The sequence below is a fragment of the Lagenorhynchus albirostris genome, chromosome 20, assembly GCF_949774975.1.
Source record: "Lagenorhynchus albirostris chromosome 20, mLagAlb1.1, whole genome shotgun sequence".
In the NCBI taxonomy this organism is placed as follows: Eukaryota; Metazoa; Chordata; class Mammalia; order Artiodactyla; family Delphinidae; genus Lagenorhynchus; species Lagenorhynchus albirostris.
In genome coordinates, this window is record NC_083114.1 from 48,186,513 (window position 1) to 48,201,915 (window position 15,403).

Consider the following 15,403-nt stretch of genomic DNA (forward strand, 5'->3'; position numbering starts at 1 on the left):
GAAATCTCATGCTTTGGGTTGGAACATTCAATATTGTTAAAATGGCAATTCTCCCCAGATTGCTTTATGAGTCAATGTAATTCCTATCGATAGGTGCTTTTGTAGAAATTGAGAACACATTTTTAAGATTTATATGGAAATTCAAAGGACCTAGAATAGCCAAAACAATTCTGAAAAGAATAATAAAGTTGGAGAACCTACACTACCAGATTTCAAAACTTACAACAAAGCTACAGCAATCAAGAGGTTGTGGCATATAAATTAAGGAACAGAATTGAGTCTATAAATAAACCCTTTTTAAGTTTATGGTGAATAAAATTTCAACAAACGTGTGAAGACAGTTCAGTGGGGATAATTATTAGTCTTTTCAACTCTTGACACGTGTTATACACAAAAATTAACTCAGAATGGAGTACAGACCTAAATGGAAGCTGAAATTGTACACATAACAGAAGAAAATGTAGGAGAAAATCTTTACAACTTTGGCTTAGGCAAAGAGTTCTTAGACACAACATCAAAAGCATGAGCCATGAAAAAAAAATTGATGTTAGAATTCACTTAAAAGGTTTTGCCCTTCAAAAGACATCATTAAGAAAAAAAAGTCACAGAAAATATATCTGACAAAGGACTCCCATCCAGGACCCATCAATAGTCTTACAACTGAATAGAACAACCAAACTTAAAAATGGACAAAAAAACTTGAATAGATGTTTTACCAAAGAAGACTCTTCAACAGGGAAATGCAAATCAAAGCCACAAAGAGACACCGTGTCACATCCACTAGGACAGCTTTAATCAAAAAGACAGACAGGGACTTCCCTGGTGGTGCAGTGGCTAAGATTCAGCCTGCCAATGCAGGGGACACAGGTTCGAGCCCTGGTCCGGGAAGATCCCACATGCCATGGAGCAACTAAGCCCGTGCGCCACAACTACTGAGCCTATGCTCTAGAGCCCGTGAGCCACAACTACTGAGCGCACGTGCCACAACTACTGAAGCCTGCATGCCTAGAGCCCATGCTCCGCAACAATAGAAGCCACCGCAATGAAAAGCCCACCTGCCGCAACGAAGAGTAGCCACCGCTCGCCGCAAATAGAGAAAGCCCGCATGCAGCAATGAAGACCCAATGTAGCCAAAAAAAAAGACAGACAATGCCAAATGTTGGCAGGGTGTGCCCAACTGGAACCTTTTCACATTGCTGAAATGTGAAAAGGTGCATCCCCACCTTGGAAAACACGAGGAATTTCACACGTGGCAATCTACCCAAGACAAATGAACAAACGTTCATGCAAAGACAGCAAATGTTCACAACAGACAAAAAGGAAACCAAAAGTGCATCAACTGACAAGTGAATACAAACAGAATATGCTCTACTTATACAATAAACAGGAGAAAATGTGCATTCTATGCTGTAGATGGACTGCAAAACATTAGGTGAAATCACAAGACACCAGAATACTATATATTGTGTGATTCCACTTACAAGAAATGTCCAGGAAAGACAAATTTACAGATGCACAAAGCAGGACAGTGGTTGCCAGGGTCTGCGGGGGAAGGGGGGCTAGAGTGGGCATCAACTACAAATAACTCAAGGGAAACTTTCTTGGCATGAGGATTATGCACCTCTACAAATTTACTAAAAAATTCTTGAATTGTAAACTTTCAATGGGTGGATTTTGTAAATTATACCTCAGTAAATCTGCCTTTCTATGTCATTAAATATTTTTATTTGAATAATATAAGAAGTTTTAATTAATCACAGGGTTTTTTAAATTAATATATATTAATATTTACTACAGTGTAGATGTTCTGGGGCTGCTCAGTGATCTGCTCTGCTTTTCAGATCCCTGTTAGGAAAACGTTTGATATTGTAAAAGTGCCGAAATAAATGTCCTTGCAGCTAAACCTTTGCACACAGCCATGGTTCTTTCCTCAGAATTCTGTTAATTCTGTTAAGGTTCAAGGTGTACTTTCATAGCCCTCCCCAGCCCCGCTGGGCGTTCCGGGTGTGGCCATGCGTGTCACATCTTTGCTAATTTGATAAAAGGTTCAAAGCAGCGTCATTCCTCCCTTGTGATGGTGCAGAAACACGTCACATTCCAAGGGGTCCAGCTCCTGCAGGTCCAACCTGCACCTACGGAAAGGATGAAGGGCAGGGACACAATGTCAGCACTGGGTATGGTGTTGCCAGCCAGTCCCAGTTGTGGGAGACTCTAAGGACCAGTGATCCTGGTCCTTCAACAGGACACTGCACAGAGCAGAGAGGATGATCCTATTAAAGAAGACCCTGGGGCTTCCCTGGTGGCGCAGTGGTTGAGAGTCCACCTGCTGATGCAGGGGACATGGGTTCGTGCCCTGGTCCGGGAGGATCCCACATGCCGCGGAGCGGCTGGGCCCGTGAGCCGTGGCCGCTGGGCCTGCACGTCTGGAGCCTGTGCTCCGCAACGGGAGAGGCCACAACAGTGAGAGGCCCATGTACCGCAAAAAAAAAAAAAAGAAGACCCTAACACAACTAATGCAATGTATGAAGCTCTAACAAAAAGTAAAAGAACTCAGTACAATCAAGGAAAATATTGGTTAGATCTTTAATGATATTTAAGAGTTTGTTATATTTTCTTGGTTGGTATTCCAGGTACCTACTGCTCTTTAAATTACTCCAAAACGTGGTGTGAAACATATTTTACTATGGTCACAGATTCTGAAGGTTAGGGAGTGAGACAATTGTTTTGTCTGGTGCCACAAAGCAGGTCTTCTGGGTCTTCAGCTCCAATTTTCAGATTAAGAGAAGCCACACACCCCAGCCTCACCCTCACCAGAGTCTTGACCAGAAGCCATGATGGGATGAGACTTCTGGGGGTCCTGGGAGGCAGAGAGTGTGTTTTACACAAGAGGGTCACACATCCTTTGTTTCTATTCCCGTTGAGAGGTGGAATCTAACTCTGTTATGATGTGATTTCTTTTCTGTTATGATTCCTACTCATCTTGTGTGAAACTTGTAGGATTTAAGCTATTGTTAAGACATGTTATGTAGCTCAAAATGGAGTCACACTGGCCAACGTGAACGTCCATGTTAATTGTTTTGAAATGTCTGTTGTAGCACTGCGAGTATCTTAAGTGATAAACTAAGAGTGTTACTTTAGATAAGAAGTTTGATGGATGATATATGTCACTGGAAGAGAAGGAACAACTGATAGAGTGAAGACCCCTCCCCCAGGGGGTAACTGTTGCTCCTTAAGAGACCACTAAACCCAGTGACTTGAAGACTCTTCCCTGAAGGACCCGACTCCATGTTGTTGAAAGCTGTTCCAGCCTTTTGAACGTTGCCAGAGGCCCTGTCAGAGCAGAAGGCAACTTCCCATTCACACTTGTCTCAAGACCTGTGGCCAGACCAGAGATGCTGCTTGTGCTGAGACGCCTCCTTCTCAGACTTCTTCTTGGAGTGGTTCATTACCCCCTTTTCCCTACTTTGTAACCGTGTGTAATAAACTGAGTGATTCGTGAATTGAATGTTGGCTACTGTTCCCTACATCTCCACTCCTGATTCTCACCTGCCCTTACTGCTAGGCCGTGCCCTTCCTTCACAGTAGAAAGGCCTCTTGGAACATTTGTTCTTGGAGTCCAGCGGCCAAAATCCCATGGGAGTTGTGTGGGCGGTCCTCGGGCCAACAGCCCAGGCTGTTGAAATGGGGCCATCTTGACGGCCAGTCTTCATGGCCAGTCTTTATGGCTGCAGCACGACCAAGCTGATTACAACTGCACGAAAGAAAGCCCAGCCCTCAGCCCACAGAATAGGAGAGAACCATAAACCGCTGCTCCAGGCCACTGCGTTTGGTTGGTTTGTTTGTTTTTAGGCTGCGCCACGCAGCATGTGGGAATATTGGATCTTAGTTCCCCGACCAGGGATCGAACCCATGTCCCATGCAGTGGAAGCACAAAGTCTTAACTACTGGACCTCCAAGGAAGTCCTGGAGTGGTTTGTGGGATGACTGTACTGCTATTATTTACTCCCAAAGGATCCTTTTCTTTTTTAAATTTTTTTTTAAATACTTATTTATTTATTTATGTATTTATTTAGGCTGCGTTGGGTCTTCGTTGCTGTGCGTGAGCTTTCTCTAGCTGCCACGAGCAGGGGTTACTCTTCGTCACAGCGTGCGGGCTTCTCACCGCGTCGTAGGCTTCTCTTGTTGCAGAGCATGGGCTCTAAGAGCGGAGGCTCAGTAGTTGTGGCGCAGGGGCTTAGTTGATCCGCAGCATGTGGGATCTTCCCAGATCAGGGATCAAACCCGTGTCCCCTGCATTGGCAGGCAGATTCTTAACCATTGCACCACCAGGGAAGTCTGGATCCTTTTCTTTAGAAATAGATACATGCTGAAATATTTATGACATTTGACGTTTGCTTCAAACTTGCTGCATGTGTTAAGGAAATGAGGGCACACATGACACAGGATTGGACACGAGCTGGTGGTTACCTGTTGAAGCTGGGGATAGGTCCCCTGGGCTTCATAATCCCATTCTTTCTAGCTTGGTCCATGTGGTGGGCCACCTCCTTGTCCTCATGCTCCCGTGCTCTCCTCCGGCGCTGTACTGGGGAAGGTCCGTGTGACCAGCAGAAGACAGCAGAAGCGATGGCACTTCTGACACTAGGTTGTAAGGGACACTGCAGGTTTGTTTTTGGCGCTTTCTGTTTCCCTGGCTTGCGTTCTCTTGCTGCACGCAGGATCTTCGTTGCTGCATGTGGACTCTTAGTTGTGGCATGCAGGATCTAGTCCCCCCACCAGGGATTGAACCCTGGCCCCCTGCATTGGGAGTGCAGTCTTGCCCACTGGACCACCAGGAAAGTCCCTCTGTTTCTGTTTCTGAGGCCTCACTTGGGGGACGCCAACTGCCTTATAGAGACGCCAGAAGCTGTGGGCAGCAGGGAACTAAACCCTCCAGCCAACAGCCCACTGCATATCCTTGAGACCAGGTCCCAGGCTCACAGCTGACCACAACTTCACAACACTGGAGCCGGAATCACCCCGCAGAGCAGCTCCCTAATCCTCGTTCAAGATAGTAAATGTTGGTCGTTTTAAGCTGCTAAATTCCAGGGTAGGTTTTTACCCAGCAATAGGTGACTAACATAACAAGTGTGGTATTTTTCAAAAAGCACTTGGGTTATGGGAAAGCAAACTTTTGCTCAACCAGCGATTCAGCAGTGCAGCAGGACAGCTGGCTCTAGCATCGCGGTTTTCAGTGGCAGGAAGCCTCAGAAGCACACACCGAATAAATACCATACTGGAATGCTCTGTCTTTGGCCAACTCAACTTCCTACACGTAAAGGGGCCAGTGAGACTCTTAGATACAGAAAACTCGCAAATACTCATCAAAAGTTAAGACATTTCGAAAAGATACCAAGGTCAGTATTTCGCATTAAGTTCTATGGCCTAAAAGGCCCTCCTACGCGCAATCTAGGGGTGTGTGTTTGTGATGATTCTGGTGTTGAACATTTGGGGGCTCAGACCCCGCGAGGAGGAGGAGGAAGTGGGGTGCTTGGCGGGCATTGGCGGCGTGGGCTCCGCCAGGCCCACCACATTGGTCACAAATCATGGGCCCCACCTGGAGCTGCAAAATGCTCCTGGGTTGAGCGCATGGGCAAGTGTCCAATACTCGCCATGCGGCTGGAGAACCCGGGTCGGCCGTGACGTCTGGGGCAGGAGCTCCTGGCAGGGCGACCACATGCTGACTTGGTCTGGAAGGAGCGAAAAGCTCGGCAGGCGAACCGATCCCTCTCCTGGAAGGGCGCGCCAGGCCGACACCCGCGGATGAACGTCCGGCGGTAACTTCCAGGAGGCCGGACAGCAGCGACTGGGCGCGAAGGCCGCCTCAGGCTGGACGGCGGCCATCCGCTGACCCCGGCTCCTAGAGGGGACAGGCCGGGCCCGTTTGTCCTCGCAGAATGACGGCTGCATACCCACAGAAGGAGGCGTGGCCGTGGGAGACGCGCCCGTTGACAGACGCGCGTTCCAGCACCTCGCGGAAATGCCACGCCGCGCCCACGTTCCGCGTGGGGCTCAGCGAGACTGTGACACTGCCCCGCCCCTTCAGCTTGCGGGCTGACCCCTGGGGATGCCCGGGTCCAAAAAATGCCTGGGGCAAAGGGCGTAGAAGCCCCAACGGGATAGGCCTCCGTAAACGTCCCCACCGTCGCACCGCCCACGCAGGACGCGCCCACGAGGCCGTGCCCACAAGATGGCGGCGGCGCGCAGACGCCAGGGCCCGCGCGCATGCGCTCTCCGCAGCCCGCCCGTCGCGAGCGGAAGTCGCGTGACCCCGGAAGTGGCCGGCCGGGCGCGCGCGGGCGGGGCGGCAAGGTTCGTCAGTCTGTGCGGGAGGGAGCGCTAGAGCGGCGAGGACGATCCTCCGGTGAGCGCGGGCGGCGGGGCTGGCGAGCGCGGTGGGCGCGGCAGGCGGGGCGGCCGCGGGGGAGGAGGCCGGGGCCGCGCCTTTGTTCTCGCCGCCCGCCCCGCCTGCCAGCCCAGCCGAGGGGTCTGCGCCGGGCGGGGGCGGCATTGACAGCGGGCGGTGGCCTGGGCGTAGGGCGGGCCCACGTGCGGGTCGGGGGCGCTGGGATCCGGAGGCGGGGGCTTGGGTGCTGGGGGCGGGATCCAGGGGTTGTGCAGGCCTCTTTTGTGGTCGCCGCTCGTGCCCAGGACCCCCTCCCCGCTGGTGCGCGCGGGCCCGGGCCAGGCCGGACGCCCCTTCCTTTGGGCGGTGAGGTCCCCGCGCCCCACCCCACGCGCCGGGCCGCGCCCGGCCCAGATTGCAGGCCCTGCGGAAGTGCGGGCCGCGCCATCGCACTTAAAGGATCCTGTCGCCTGCGGCCGCGATTGAGTGGCGTTAGGGCGTGAGTCTTCTAGAGGAATTCCAGAGGAAGCAGCAGGGAGGTCTGGAAAAGCGGGCCGGCCCCACCCCGCCTGCGGCGGCCGGGCGGTTCCGGGTCCCTAGCGGCCCTTTGTAAGATCTGATCCTCGCACGGGTCCCAGCCTTGGCTATCTTTACTGGCAACTGGTGGCCCTGACCCACCTCCTGCACCTCCAGGTTAGATCTGAGCGGGTTTCAGATACTCCTCAGGGATTCTAGGGGGTGCGACGGTCATCCTTACCGAAGGAAGCCCAGTGGCTGCCCCATCGCTGCTCCTCGCTTTGTCAGCACTGCTGCGGGCTCTTCTGGGGCAGGGTCCGGAAGGAGGGTCCTGAGACTACCACATGTTTGCAGCGGTTCGCAAATTCTAGGTCGCAGACCCTCACAATTGGAGATATGGTTGGCAGACACTTAGGATCTCTCATGCCATTTTAGGACTTACCTGTGAGACTGAGGTTGGCCTTGTCATCTGAGCCTTAGGAGAGTCCTGTGTTTGAAGGGTGAGACAGAACTGACCCGTGTCTTGCACAAAGGCTTTGGTTTGCAGCTAGGACGTGTCCGAAGGAACCCTCTGGTTAGAGAGGACCCAGCAGGAGGGGTCCCTTGAGGCAAGGGCCTGGGCAGTTCAGAATAAGCAGCAGGACTTGGTCCTGATGTTGCCTGGAGGGACCAGGGTGCTGCTGTTTCCTGGGCAGCAGGGGAGCTGTGCTTGGTCTCCCCTAGGAGCAGGCTGCAGGTTCCATTTAGCTCTGGGTGCTGGACCTGGGGTGGGGTCCCCTGAGGTAGGCAGGGCAAGGAGGTAAGTGTGGCCCCTCTGGGCCTCAGGAGCCAGTGTCTGGGGCCTTTTCAAAGTTCTGGCTGTCGTTGCTTTCCTGTTACAGAAGGTGCACCTCTCCTTGGGCCCAGGTGGGGCTTGGCCACCTGCAGAGATCTGACGCAGATCACCTGGGGGACTTGCAGAGGGGCAGGAGGGGGAACACTGGGTCCCTCCGAGATGCCACAGCCCATGCTACCCTGCCCACAGGTGTCCCAGACCTAGCTAGAGGTGAGTATGGCTGAGCAGGAGCCCACCGCCGAGCAGCTGGCGCAGATTGCGGCTGAGAACGAGGAGGATGAGCACTCGGTCAACTACAAGCCCCCGGCCCAGAAGAGCATCCAGGAGATCCAGGAGCTGGACAAGGACGACGAGAGTCTGCGCAAGTACAAGGAGGCCCTGCTGGGCCGTGTGGCCGTGTCCGCTGGTGAGTGGGCCCTGGTGGGTGTGTGTGGACACCTGTCGCTTTTCTGGATGTTTGCTACTATTTTCCCCACTGGTGAAACTCTAACTTGCTGTCACTTTGCAGACCCCAATGTCCCCAATGTTGTGGTGACCCGACTGATTCTGGTTTGTAGCACCGCCCCGGGCCCCTTGGAGTTGGACCTGACAGGTGAGTGGCATCTCTGAGGTTCCTGGCTGGGGCTGCCTGGCACCCTGCTGCTTCCCCTAAAAATAGTTTGTTGGGGTGCTGGCGCCCTCTTGTGGGGAGCACAAGAAGTGTAGCCAAGTGGTCTTAAAAGGCTCTGGCTTTGGTGTGGTCTAGGTCTGGGTTGCCAAGGCTTATGTGGGGGCGCCGGGTGGAAGGGGCACCCCACCAGGGCCAGAGGCTTCCCCTGGCTGAACCTCCTAGTGTGGCGTTCCTGTCAAATGCAGGTGATCTGGAGAGCTTTAAGAAGCAGTCCTTTGTGCTGAAGGAAGGTGTGGAATACAGGATAAAAATCTCCTTCCGGGTAAGGAGGAGGCTCAGGGAGGTGCCAGGGTCTGGGGCTGGGGATCCTGGCTGAGCCCTGCTTGGGGTGCCTCCTTGCAGGTGAACCGAGAGATCGTGTCCGGCATGAAGTACATCCAGCACACGTACAGGAAAGGCGTTAAGAGTGAGTGAGGGTGGGCGCCAGGCCCGAGCCCCCAGGAGGGAGGTGGCCACCCAGGGGCTCAGGGATCGGGAGGGAGAGAGGAAACACCCAGCTCTGCTCCCTGACTGACGCCTTTTCTGCATCGCAGTTGACAAGACCGACTACATGGTGGGGAGCTATGGGCCTCGGGCGGAGGAATACGAGTTCCTGACCCCCATGGAGGAGGCCCCCAAGGGCATGCTGGCTCGAGGCAGCTACAACATCAAGTCCCGCTTCACAGACGACGACAGGACTGACCACCTGTCCTGGGAGTGGAACCTCACCATCAAGAAGGAGTGGAAGGACTGAGCCGTGGCTGGGAGGTGGGCAGGGCGGGCGGACGGAAGGACGGACATGCCCCTCCCCACCCCTCCCGACCCCAGACCAAAGTGCTGACAGGGCCCGCCCACGCTGCCGCCACTCCCCCTGGTCTGCCTCCTGGCCGGCCTGTCTGTCCCTCCTCCACCCTTCCAGCCTGCTGGCCCCAGCCTTCTCGGTGGTCTAGTGTTGTTGCTGCTTCCGCCTGTGCTGTGGGGAGGGAGGTCTACACCTCCCCTTCTGTATCCCTTGAGATTTCCCCACCGTCCTAACCCGACCTGAGGTCCTGGCAAGGGAGCCAGGCATTGCAGAGGGGCTTAGGTCCCCTGGGCCTTCTCTGTTGCCCCACCTCGTGTTCTGGCACGCCCTCCTGGGGGGGGGGGGTGTACCACGTGGGGCCTCGTTGGGCCGGTCGTCCTCCAGCTTTCACTTCTCCCCGGTCAGTCCATCCATCGCTGTCAGTAACCGTCTAACCATGATGCCTTAACATGTGGAACGTGTGCTGAGGGGGCGTCACTAATCTCCTAACCCCGTGTCTGCATGAGCATGTGGTCTCCCCCAGTCCCTGCCCCGTCTGTGATCCCCGTGGCCCGAGAAGGTGTGTGGGATGTGCTGCTGCTGCTCCCCGGTCTGCCTGGGCCTGGCCAGTCCCCCTCCCCCTGGCCAGGGCTGCGGGGACGGCTCCAGGGGCTTGGGAAAGCCAAATGCCAAACCTTGAGCGGCCTCCAGTCCCATCTGGGAGGCTGGGTGTCCTCACACCTCTGCCTTCTCTGTCCCGGTGGGCAGTGCCTAGAGCCCACGGCCCCACGAGAGAGCCCTCAGCAGACAAAACCAGTGGCCAAGCCTTACCTGTCCCGCCTGGGCCTGCCGGCCTGGAGTCATGTGCCTGGCCTGTCGGTATTTATTGCCTCCATATGTGCCGTCCTCTGGGCCCACTGGCCTGCTGCCTCTGCCCCCAGGCTCGGTGCCACCATCCCCAGCAGGCCAACCAGGACCCAGCCAGGACAACTGTGGGACCAAGCTTGCACAGCTGGAGCCGTCCCCTGTGCCCCCCACCCAACCCTGCCCCTCCCCGGTCAGGCCCGGGCCTAGAACGCACAAGAGCCTGTCCTGCTTTTCCTTTTCTGACCGGGAAATAAACTCCCCCTAAGGAGCCAGGGTGTCTGCTGGTCGTCTCCTGGTGGGAAAGGGGAAGTGGGGCCCCATTCCTCTGCTACCCCAGGGCACCCAGAGGCCGGCCAGGGGCCAGGTGCAGTCGCCACTGCTCCTGTGGCTGTTGAAGGATAATGGGTTTTAAGCCCTTTCTTAGTCATGTCAGCCCGCGAGGCCAGTGCTACCCTTTCAGCTCTTGTGGGGAAAGGGCGGGGCACAGTCAGGCCCTGGACCCGGTGGGGTGTCCAGAGTGGATCCGGCACCCGACTCATGGGCCCTGTCTGAGCCTCTGGGAGGGAACACTTTCAGCCTCAGAGAAGAGGAATCGTGCTGAAGATTTGGGAACAAATGGGATGACTGGGTCGCAAGGGACCTGGGATAAGGACTCCAAGCTAGGTAGGAAGGTGGAGAAGTTGGCACCATGGGCAGCAGGGCCAATGGAGGGTGACGTGGAAGGCCGGCCAAGCCCCTGTGCCCTGTAGGGCCAGGCAGGGCCAGAGGTCCAAAGGTGGGATTGGTAAGGTGAGATGAACAGGAGGAGATGGGGACCCTCGCTGCATGGAGGTACAAGAGAGCACCTAGCGAGCCCTGAAGGACTGCCAAGGGCCATGCATGCTCCACAGCCAGTCCCGCTGACCATCAGGGTCTCTTCAGGACCTTGGGGTAGCAGGGACTGTGCTGCCTCAGAGCATCACCTCCAAGGGCACCCAGTACCTAACACACCCTTTCCCAGCCCTGAGGCAGGAAAGGGCAGTTAGGAATCCCCAGCTCCGGAGTGTCGGTTCCAGAAACTCCCTTTTATGGCTCAGTGTTGGTTGCAAAATCTCCCTTTGTGCTGAGCCGGTGAGGAGAGTGGTATGTGTCACACCTAGGCAGCCGCTTCCCTGATCCCGCCTTGGCTGCACTCTTCCCAGTGCTTATCAGTAGGGTGAGCCCTCCCAGGACCTTATCACCAGCTGGGATGGACTCGGAGGTACCCTTTCACCTCCACCCGCAGTTCAGTGACCACATGTCATGCCAGGATGGCACCCACAGGGCTGGCTATCTCCTGGCCTTCCTTACCAGGGCCCTGGTGGGATTTTGGAGTCTGGGCGCTGGGCTGGGTAATGGGATAAAATGCCACTTGGTGCAGCAGCTGGCCCAGACGTAAATCCAAGAGCCGTACCCCCCAGCTCTGGAATCCACAGGGGTCAAGGACCCTAACCAGCCTCTCCCAGGACTGTCTGCTGGAGGTAGTGAGACTGCACAGCTCTGGGTTCCGAGGCCCAAGGCCTTTCCCACTAAACTCAGACACAGCTACCTCTGAAACAGCTCTACCTTTGGAGGGGAAAGGCTCCCAGGCGGTGGCTACAAGTTTCAGTCTGCAGGAGCCCCGGGGCCAGCCACAGCCGCTCTATCTCTCCCTGTCCACCTCCTAAGAGGTCCAGTGAAAATCTTCAAACCTAGGGTCAGCCTGTGCTGGCAGCCGTTTGGTTTATTGGGCGAGGGCCTTCCGAGGCTCCGGCAAGCCAGGAGGCCTACTAGCTCTTGGATTTTCCAAGCTTTGGTTTGATATGTGAACTCAGACCCCAAGTGCCAAGTAGTACAGACACGCTGCCAACAGCCAGGACTTTGTTCTCGTTCCTCCTCTGGTGAAGGATTACATGAGGTGGCACCTGCAGGACCTGCATGACGTGTCTCTCAGGTCCCAAGTCTAACCTGATCCTTCTGGTTCCACCCCAAACCCAAACCTGTCTGTACAGCTCAGTGCCGCTGGGCCGGGGCTCCCTGCCCTAGTGAGCCAGTGCCTGTGACCCTTCCTCTCCACTCCCTCCCTCTGTCCATAGCCCTAGTCATCCCCAAGCTTCTGCCTCCTCAACCATCCCCTAGATGGACCCTTCTTCCACTGAGGAGAGTGGCAGTGGACACAAGGTCAGCGCCTTTATTGTGACTACTCACCAGTTATTGTAGCTTGCTAGAATCTTCTCCATGCCCAGCACTGTCATACTTTACAATCAGGGTCCACTTCAGTCCACCAGGGCCACGCTCACCACTGCACCTTCTTCCTATGTCCCAGCTCACCCATGTGCAGGGCTGTGTGGCCCATGGCACAGCCCTCGCTCCCCTGCTCCTGCTCCACAGTGGAAACCTGCAGTCAGGAGGACTTCCTGGGTGTCCAGGAGCCAGCTGTTAACTCCCTCAATGCCTCCAGTTGGGTTGAAAGGGAGTTGTTTTATTCTGAGAACTTTTTTTGTTTTTTTAATATTTGGCCACACCAGGCGGGACGCAGGATCTTAGATCCCTGATGGGGGATCAAACCCGTGCCCCCTGCTGTGGAAGCGTGGAATCTTTTTTTTTTTTAATTTATTTATTTTTCTGGCTGTATTGGGTCTTCGTTGCTGCGACGCAGGCTTTCTTGAGTTGTGGCGAGCGGCAGCTACTCTTCGTTGCAGTGCGCAGGCATCTCATTGGGTGGCTACTCTTGTTGCAGAGCACGGGCTCTAGGCGCACCGGTTTCAGTAGTTCTGGCTCACGGGCTGTAGAGTGCAGGCTCAGTAGCTGTGGCGCACGGGCTTAGTTGCTCCGCGGCATGTGGAATCTTCCCAGACCAGGGCTCGAACCCATGTCCCCTGCATTGGCAGGTGGATTCTTAACCACTGCGCCACTAGGGAAGTCCCCAAGAACTCTATTTTTGAGAGTAGTCTTTATCAATATGTTTTATCACTCAGTTGTTCAACCAGTGTTTAATGAGCACTTCCTCTGGGTGTGAGAGACCCCTGGAGGACATCCTGAAGCAGCTGTACTGGGTTCAGAGAGATGCCAGAGCCACAGCCACTGGCTCTGCTCTCCAAAGGTGCACTCCAGCTCAGGGCACTGGTATGAGAGTGAACACGGCTCCGTCGCCTCTTCCTAGAGTTGCCCATGAAAGGCATGTGAGTGGCCTTAGGAAAAAGACAGACGCTGGCCCTCCCCTCAGGGCCAAGGCTTGCAGAGGTGTACAGTGAACCTGGCCTGTGTCCTGGGGGGAAGGATGCACCCCTGCACCTCACCCAACTACTGACCAACCCCAGAGACTGGAGACCTGGGGCATCCCCAAACATGGCCTCCCTCCAGCTTTCTGGGAACCCCACTTCCCTGCGGACGTGCTTTGAGAAGGTGCACCAATGCAGGCAAGGCATGAAAATACCGTGCCCTGCCCAGGCCAGAGCCCTGGTTTTCACAGAACGATGACTTGGCTGGGTTCACCTGGGCTGCAGAACAGTGGCCTGTCATCACCTGCATCAAGGTGTGTCCCAATTACCCTTGGCTTTGGCCATGGAGGCCCAGACTGAACCAGAGTGAGAGTCAACCACAGCCAGCAACTCAGATCCTTGCTGTCCTGCGTCTGGTCTGTTCTCCCCTTGGTCCCAGTATTCTCATCTTTTGTAACTACTTTACCGTATGCTGTGAGGCTAAGCTGCCTCCAAACCATCACAAACTAATCAACATCTTGGTATCTCTTCACTCTGTCCCTATCAGATGAAAAAACTAAAGTCCAAAAATTTAGGCATCTAAACTCTGATTTCATGAGTGCCTCTGAAATCTAGACGTGGTACAAATGTCCCTTGTCTCAGACCCAAATTGTGGTCTGTAAATCGGGGTCATGGCAATCACAAAAATGTTGGGAGATAGGGCAGGAGATATGAGGCAATTCCCACCCTTTCCCAGAGAGCAGAGGGTGCCTGTGATGGCTTATTTTGAATCACTGCCACTCAGCGGGCCAGGACCCCACTGAACTAGGGTGGAGGCTGCAGCTGCAGAGACACATGTTCATAGCCTTTCGTTGCCTGAGGCCCAGCTCCTGTACAGTGCCTTCTGTGAGGTAGACAGGCATCCCAGGAGCTACAACCACCTCTGACTGACTCTTGTTCTACTGGCCCTGGGGGAGGGGCACAGAGAACCTGGTCTTGACCTTCAGGAATTCATATTCTAGGTGAGGAAGTACCACAAGAGATGAGAAGACAGGCCCTCAGGAGCTACGTGTCAATAAATGCAAACTCTCAGAAGTACAAAAACATCTTTTTTTCTATGTTTTACCATTTCTGAAATCAGAATGTTATTATATTGCCAACGTGTACATTTAATGTGGGAGTGTCCTCCTTTTTCCTGTCAAGTTATTAAATCGATGATGAATGAAAATCAGTGGGGTTGGCATTTCACAACCGAGGAAGTGAACACAAATGAAGAAGAGAGTGTAGACGGGGGTGGGGTGGGGTTAGAGTTAGGCTTTGAGCTGTGAAGGAAAAGGAGCTGCTCCGTCCAGAGCCGCGCCGCCCGACAGAAGCAACATTTGGGCGACGTATGTTATTTTAAATGTTCTAAAGCCACGTTAAAGAAAAAAACTGGAGGAAAAAAAAAGCTGTAATACTTTTACTTAAGTCATCGTATACAAAATATCTCAACATGTCAATATAAAAAGGCATCAAGGGAATATCGTACACTCCCCTCCCGTCCTCAGTCTTGACGTCCGGTGCGTGTTACGCTCACTCCCAGTCACGCTGCTCGGCCGCATTTTAGAGCTCGGTGGCCGCTAGCGACCCCCCTAGTGGACGGCGCGGGTCTACCCGGGCGCCTCAAAGCGACCCAGAGGCTGCTTCGTGGGACTGGCAGCCGGTGGGAGGGAGGGAAGGTGCCGCAGGAGACGGTGCCGGCCCTGACCCTCTCACCAAGGCAAGCGGCCCCATTCCGGGCCGAGCCGAGTCTTGCCGGCCCCATCGCGTCCTGCCTCGGTCCTCCCCGCGCCCCCCGCGCGCTGCCCCTGCGCCTCGCTACGCCGCCACCTGGAGCGCCCGAGCCGCCCGCTGAGGCCCCCGGGGCGACGCCCGAACCGGAGCCCCGCCACTGCAGGGGCCGCACGGGCCTCACGCGCGCCGGAAGCGCGTCAGCTCAGTTTCCAGTCTGCAGAGCTGGGGGGCGGTGTCAATTGGGGATACGCGGTCCAGTCAGAAAGCAACACGAGGGGTTTCGGAGGCGCAAGCGCGGCTCCGCCCCTCAGCTGGGGACTCCGCCCCATTGCCACGTTCGACGAAGGATCGCGCGGGGTGCGCGCATATCTCGGCCAATCAGGAGTCGCAGAGCCCAGGCCCC

The 15,403-nt window shown here is 55.0% G+C and overlaps 1 protein-coding gene across 4 annotated transcripts; it reads left to right on the forward strand.

Annotated features, from left to right (window-relative positions):
- Positions 1–6,283: 6,283 nt before the first annotated feature.
- On the forward strand, positions 6,284–14,455 carry ARHGDIA (Rho GDP dissociation inhibitor alpha). Of its 4 annotated transcripts, XM_060135318.1 has the most exons (7): positions 6,901–7,075; positions 7,923–8,139; positions 8,242–8,325; positions 8,589–8,665; positions 8,746–8,809; positions 8,937–9,150; positions 14,250–14,455. In XM_060135318.1, the coding sequence occupies exons 2-6, from the start codon at positions 7,950–7,952 to the stop codon at positions 9,134–9,136; spliced, it is 615 nt and encodes a 204-aa protein (XP_059991301.1). In that variant the 5' UTR covers positions 6,901–7,075; positions 7,923–7,949; the 3' UTR covers positions 9,137–9,150; positions 14,250–14,455. The 4 variants fall into 4 exon arrangements, with proteins under 4 accessions (XP_059991299.1, XP_059991300.1, XP_059991301.1 ...); XM_060135316.1 differs by lacking the exons at positions 6,901–7,075; positions 14,250–14,455 and adding an exon at positions 6,284–6,400 and having other exon boundaries at positions 8,937–10,302; XM_060135317.1 differs by lacking the exons at positions 6,901–7,075; positions 14,250–14,455 and adding an exon at positions 6,684–6,881 and having other exon boundaries at positions 8,937–10,302.
- The last annotated feature ends 948 nt before the right edge of the window (positions 14,456–15,403 follow it).

Excerpts from the sequence above, each read along its gene's own strand:
- ARHGDIA (XM_060135316.1), top strand. The coding sequence starts at position 7,950 with ATGGCTGAGCAGGAGCCCACCGCCGAGCAGCTGGCGCAGATTGCGGCT. Across the intron at positions 8,140-8,241 it reads CCGTGTGGCCGTGTCCGCTG|ACCCCAATGTCCCCAATGTT; the intron begins GTGAGTGGGCCC and ends GTCACTTTGCAG. Across the intron at positions 8,810-8,936 it reads GTACAGGAAAGGCGTTAAGA|TTGACAAGACCGACTACATG; the intron begins GTGAGTGAGGGT and ends TCTGCATCGCAG.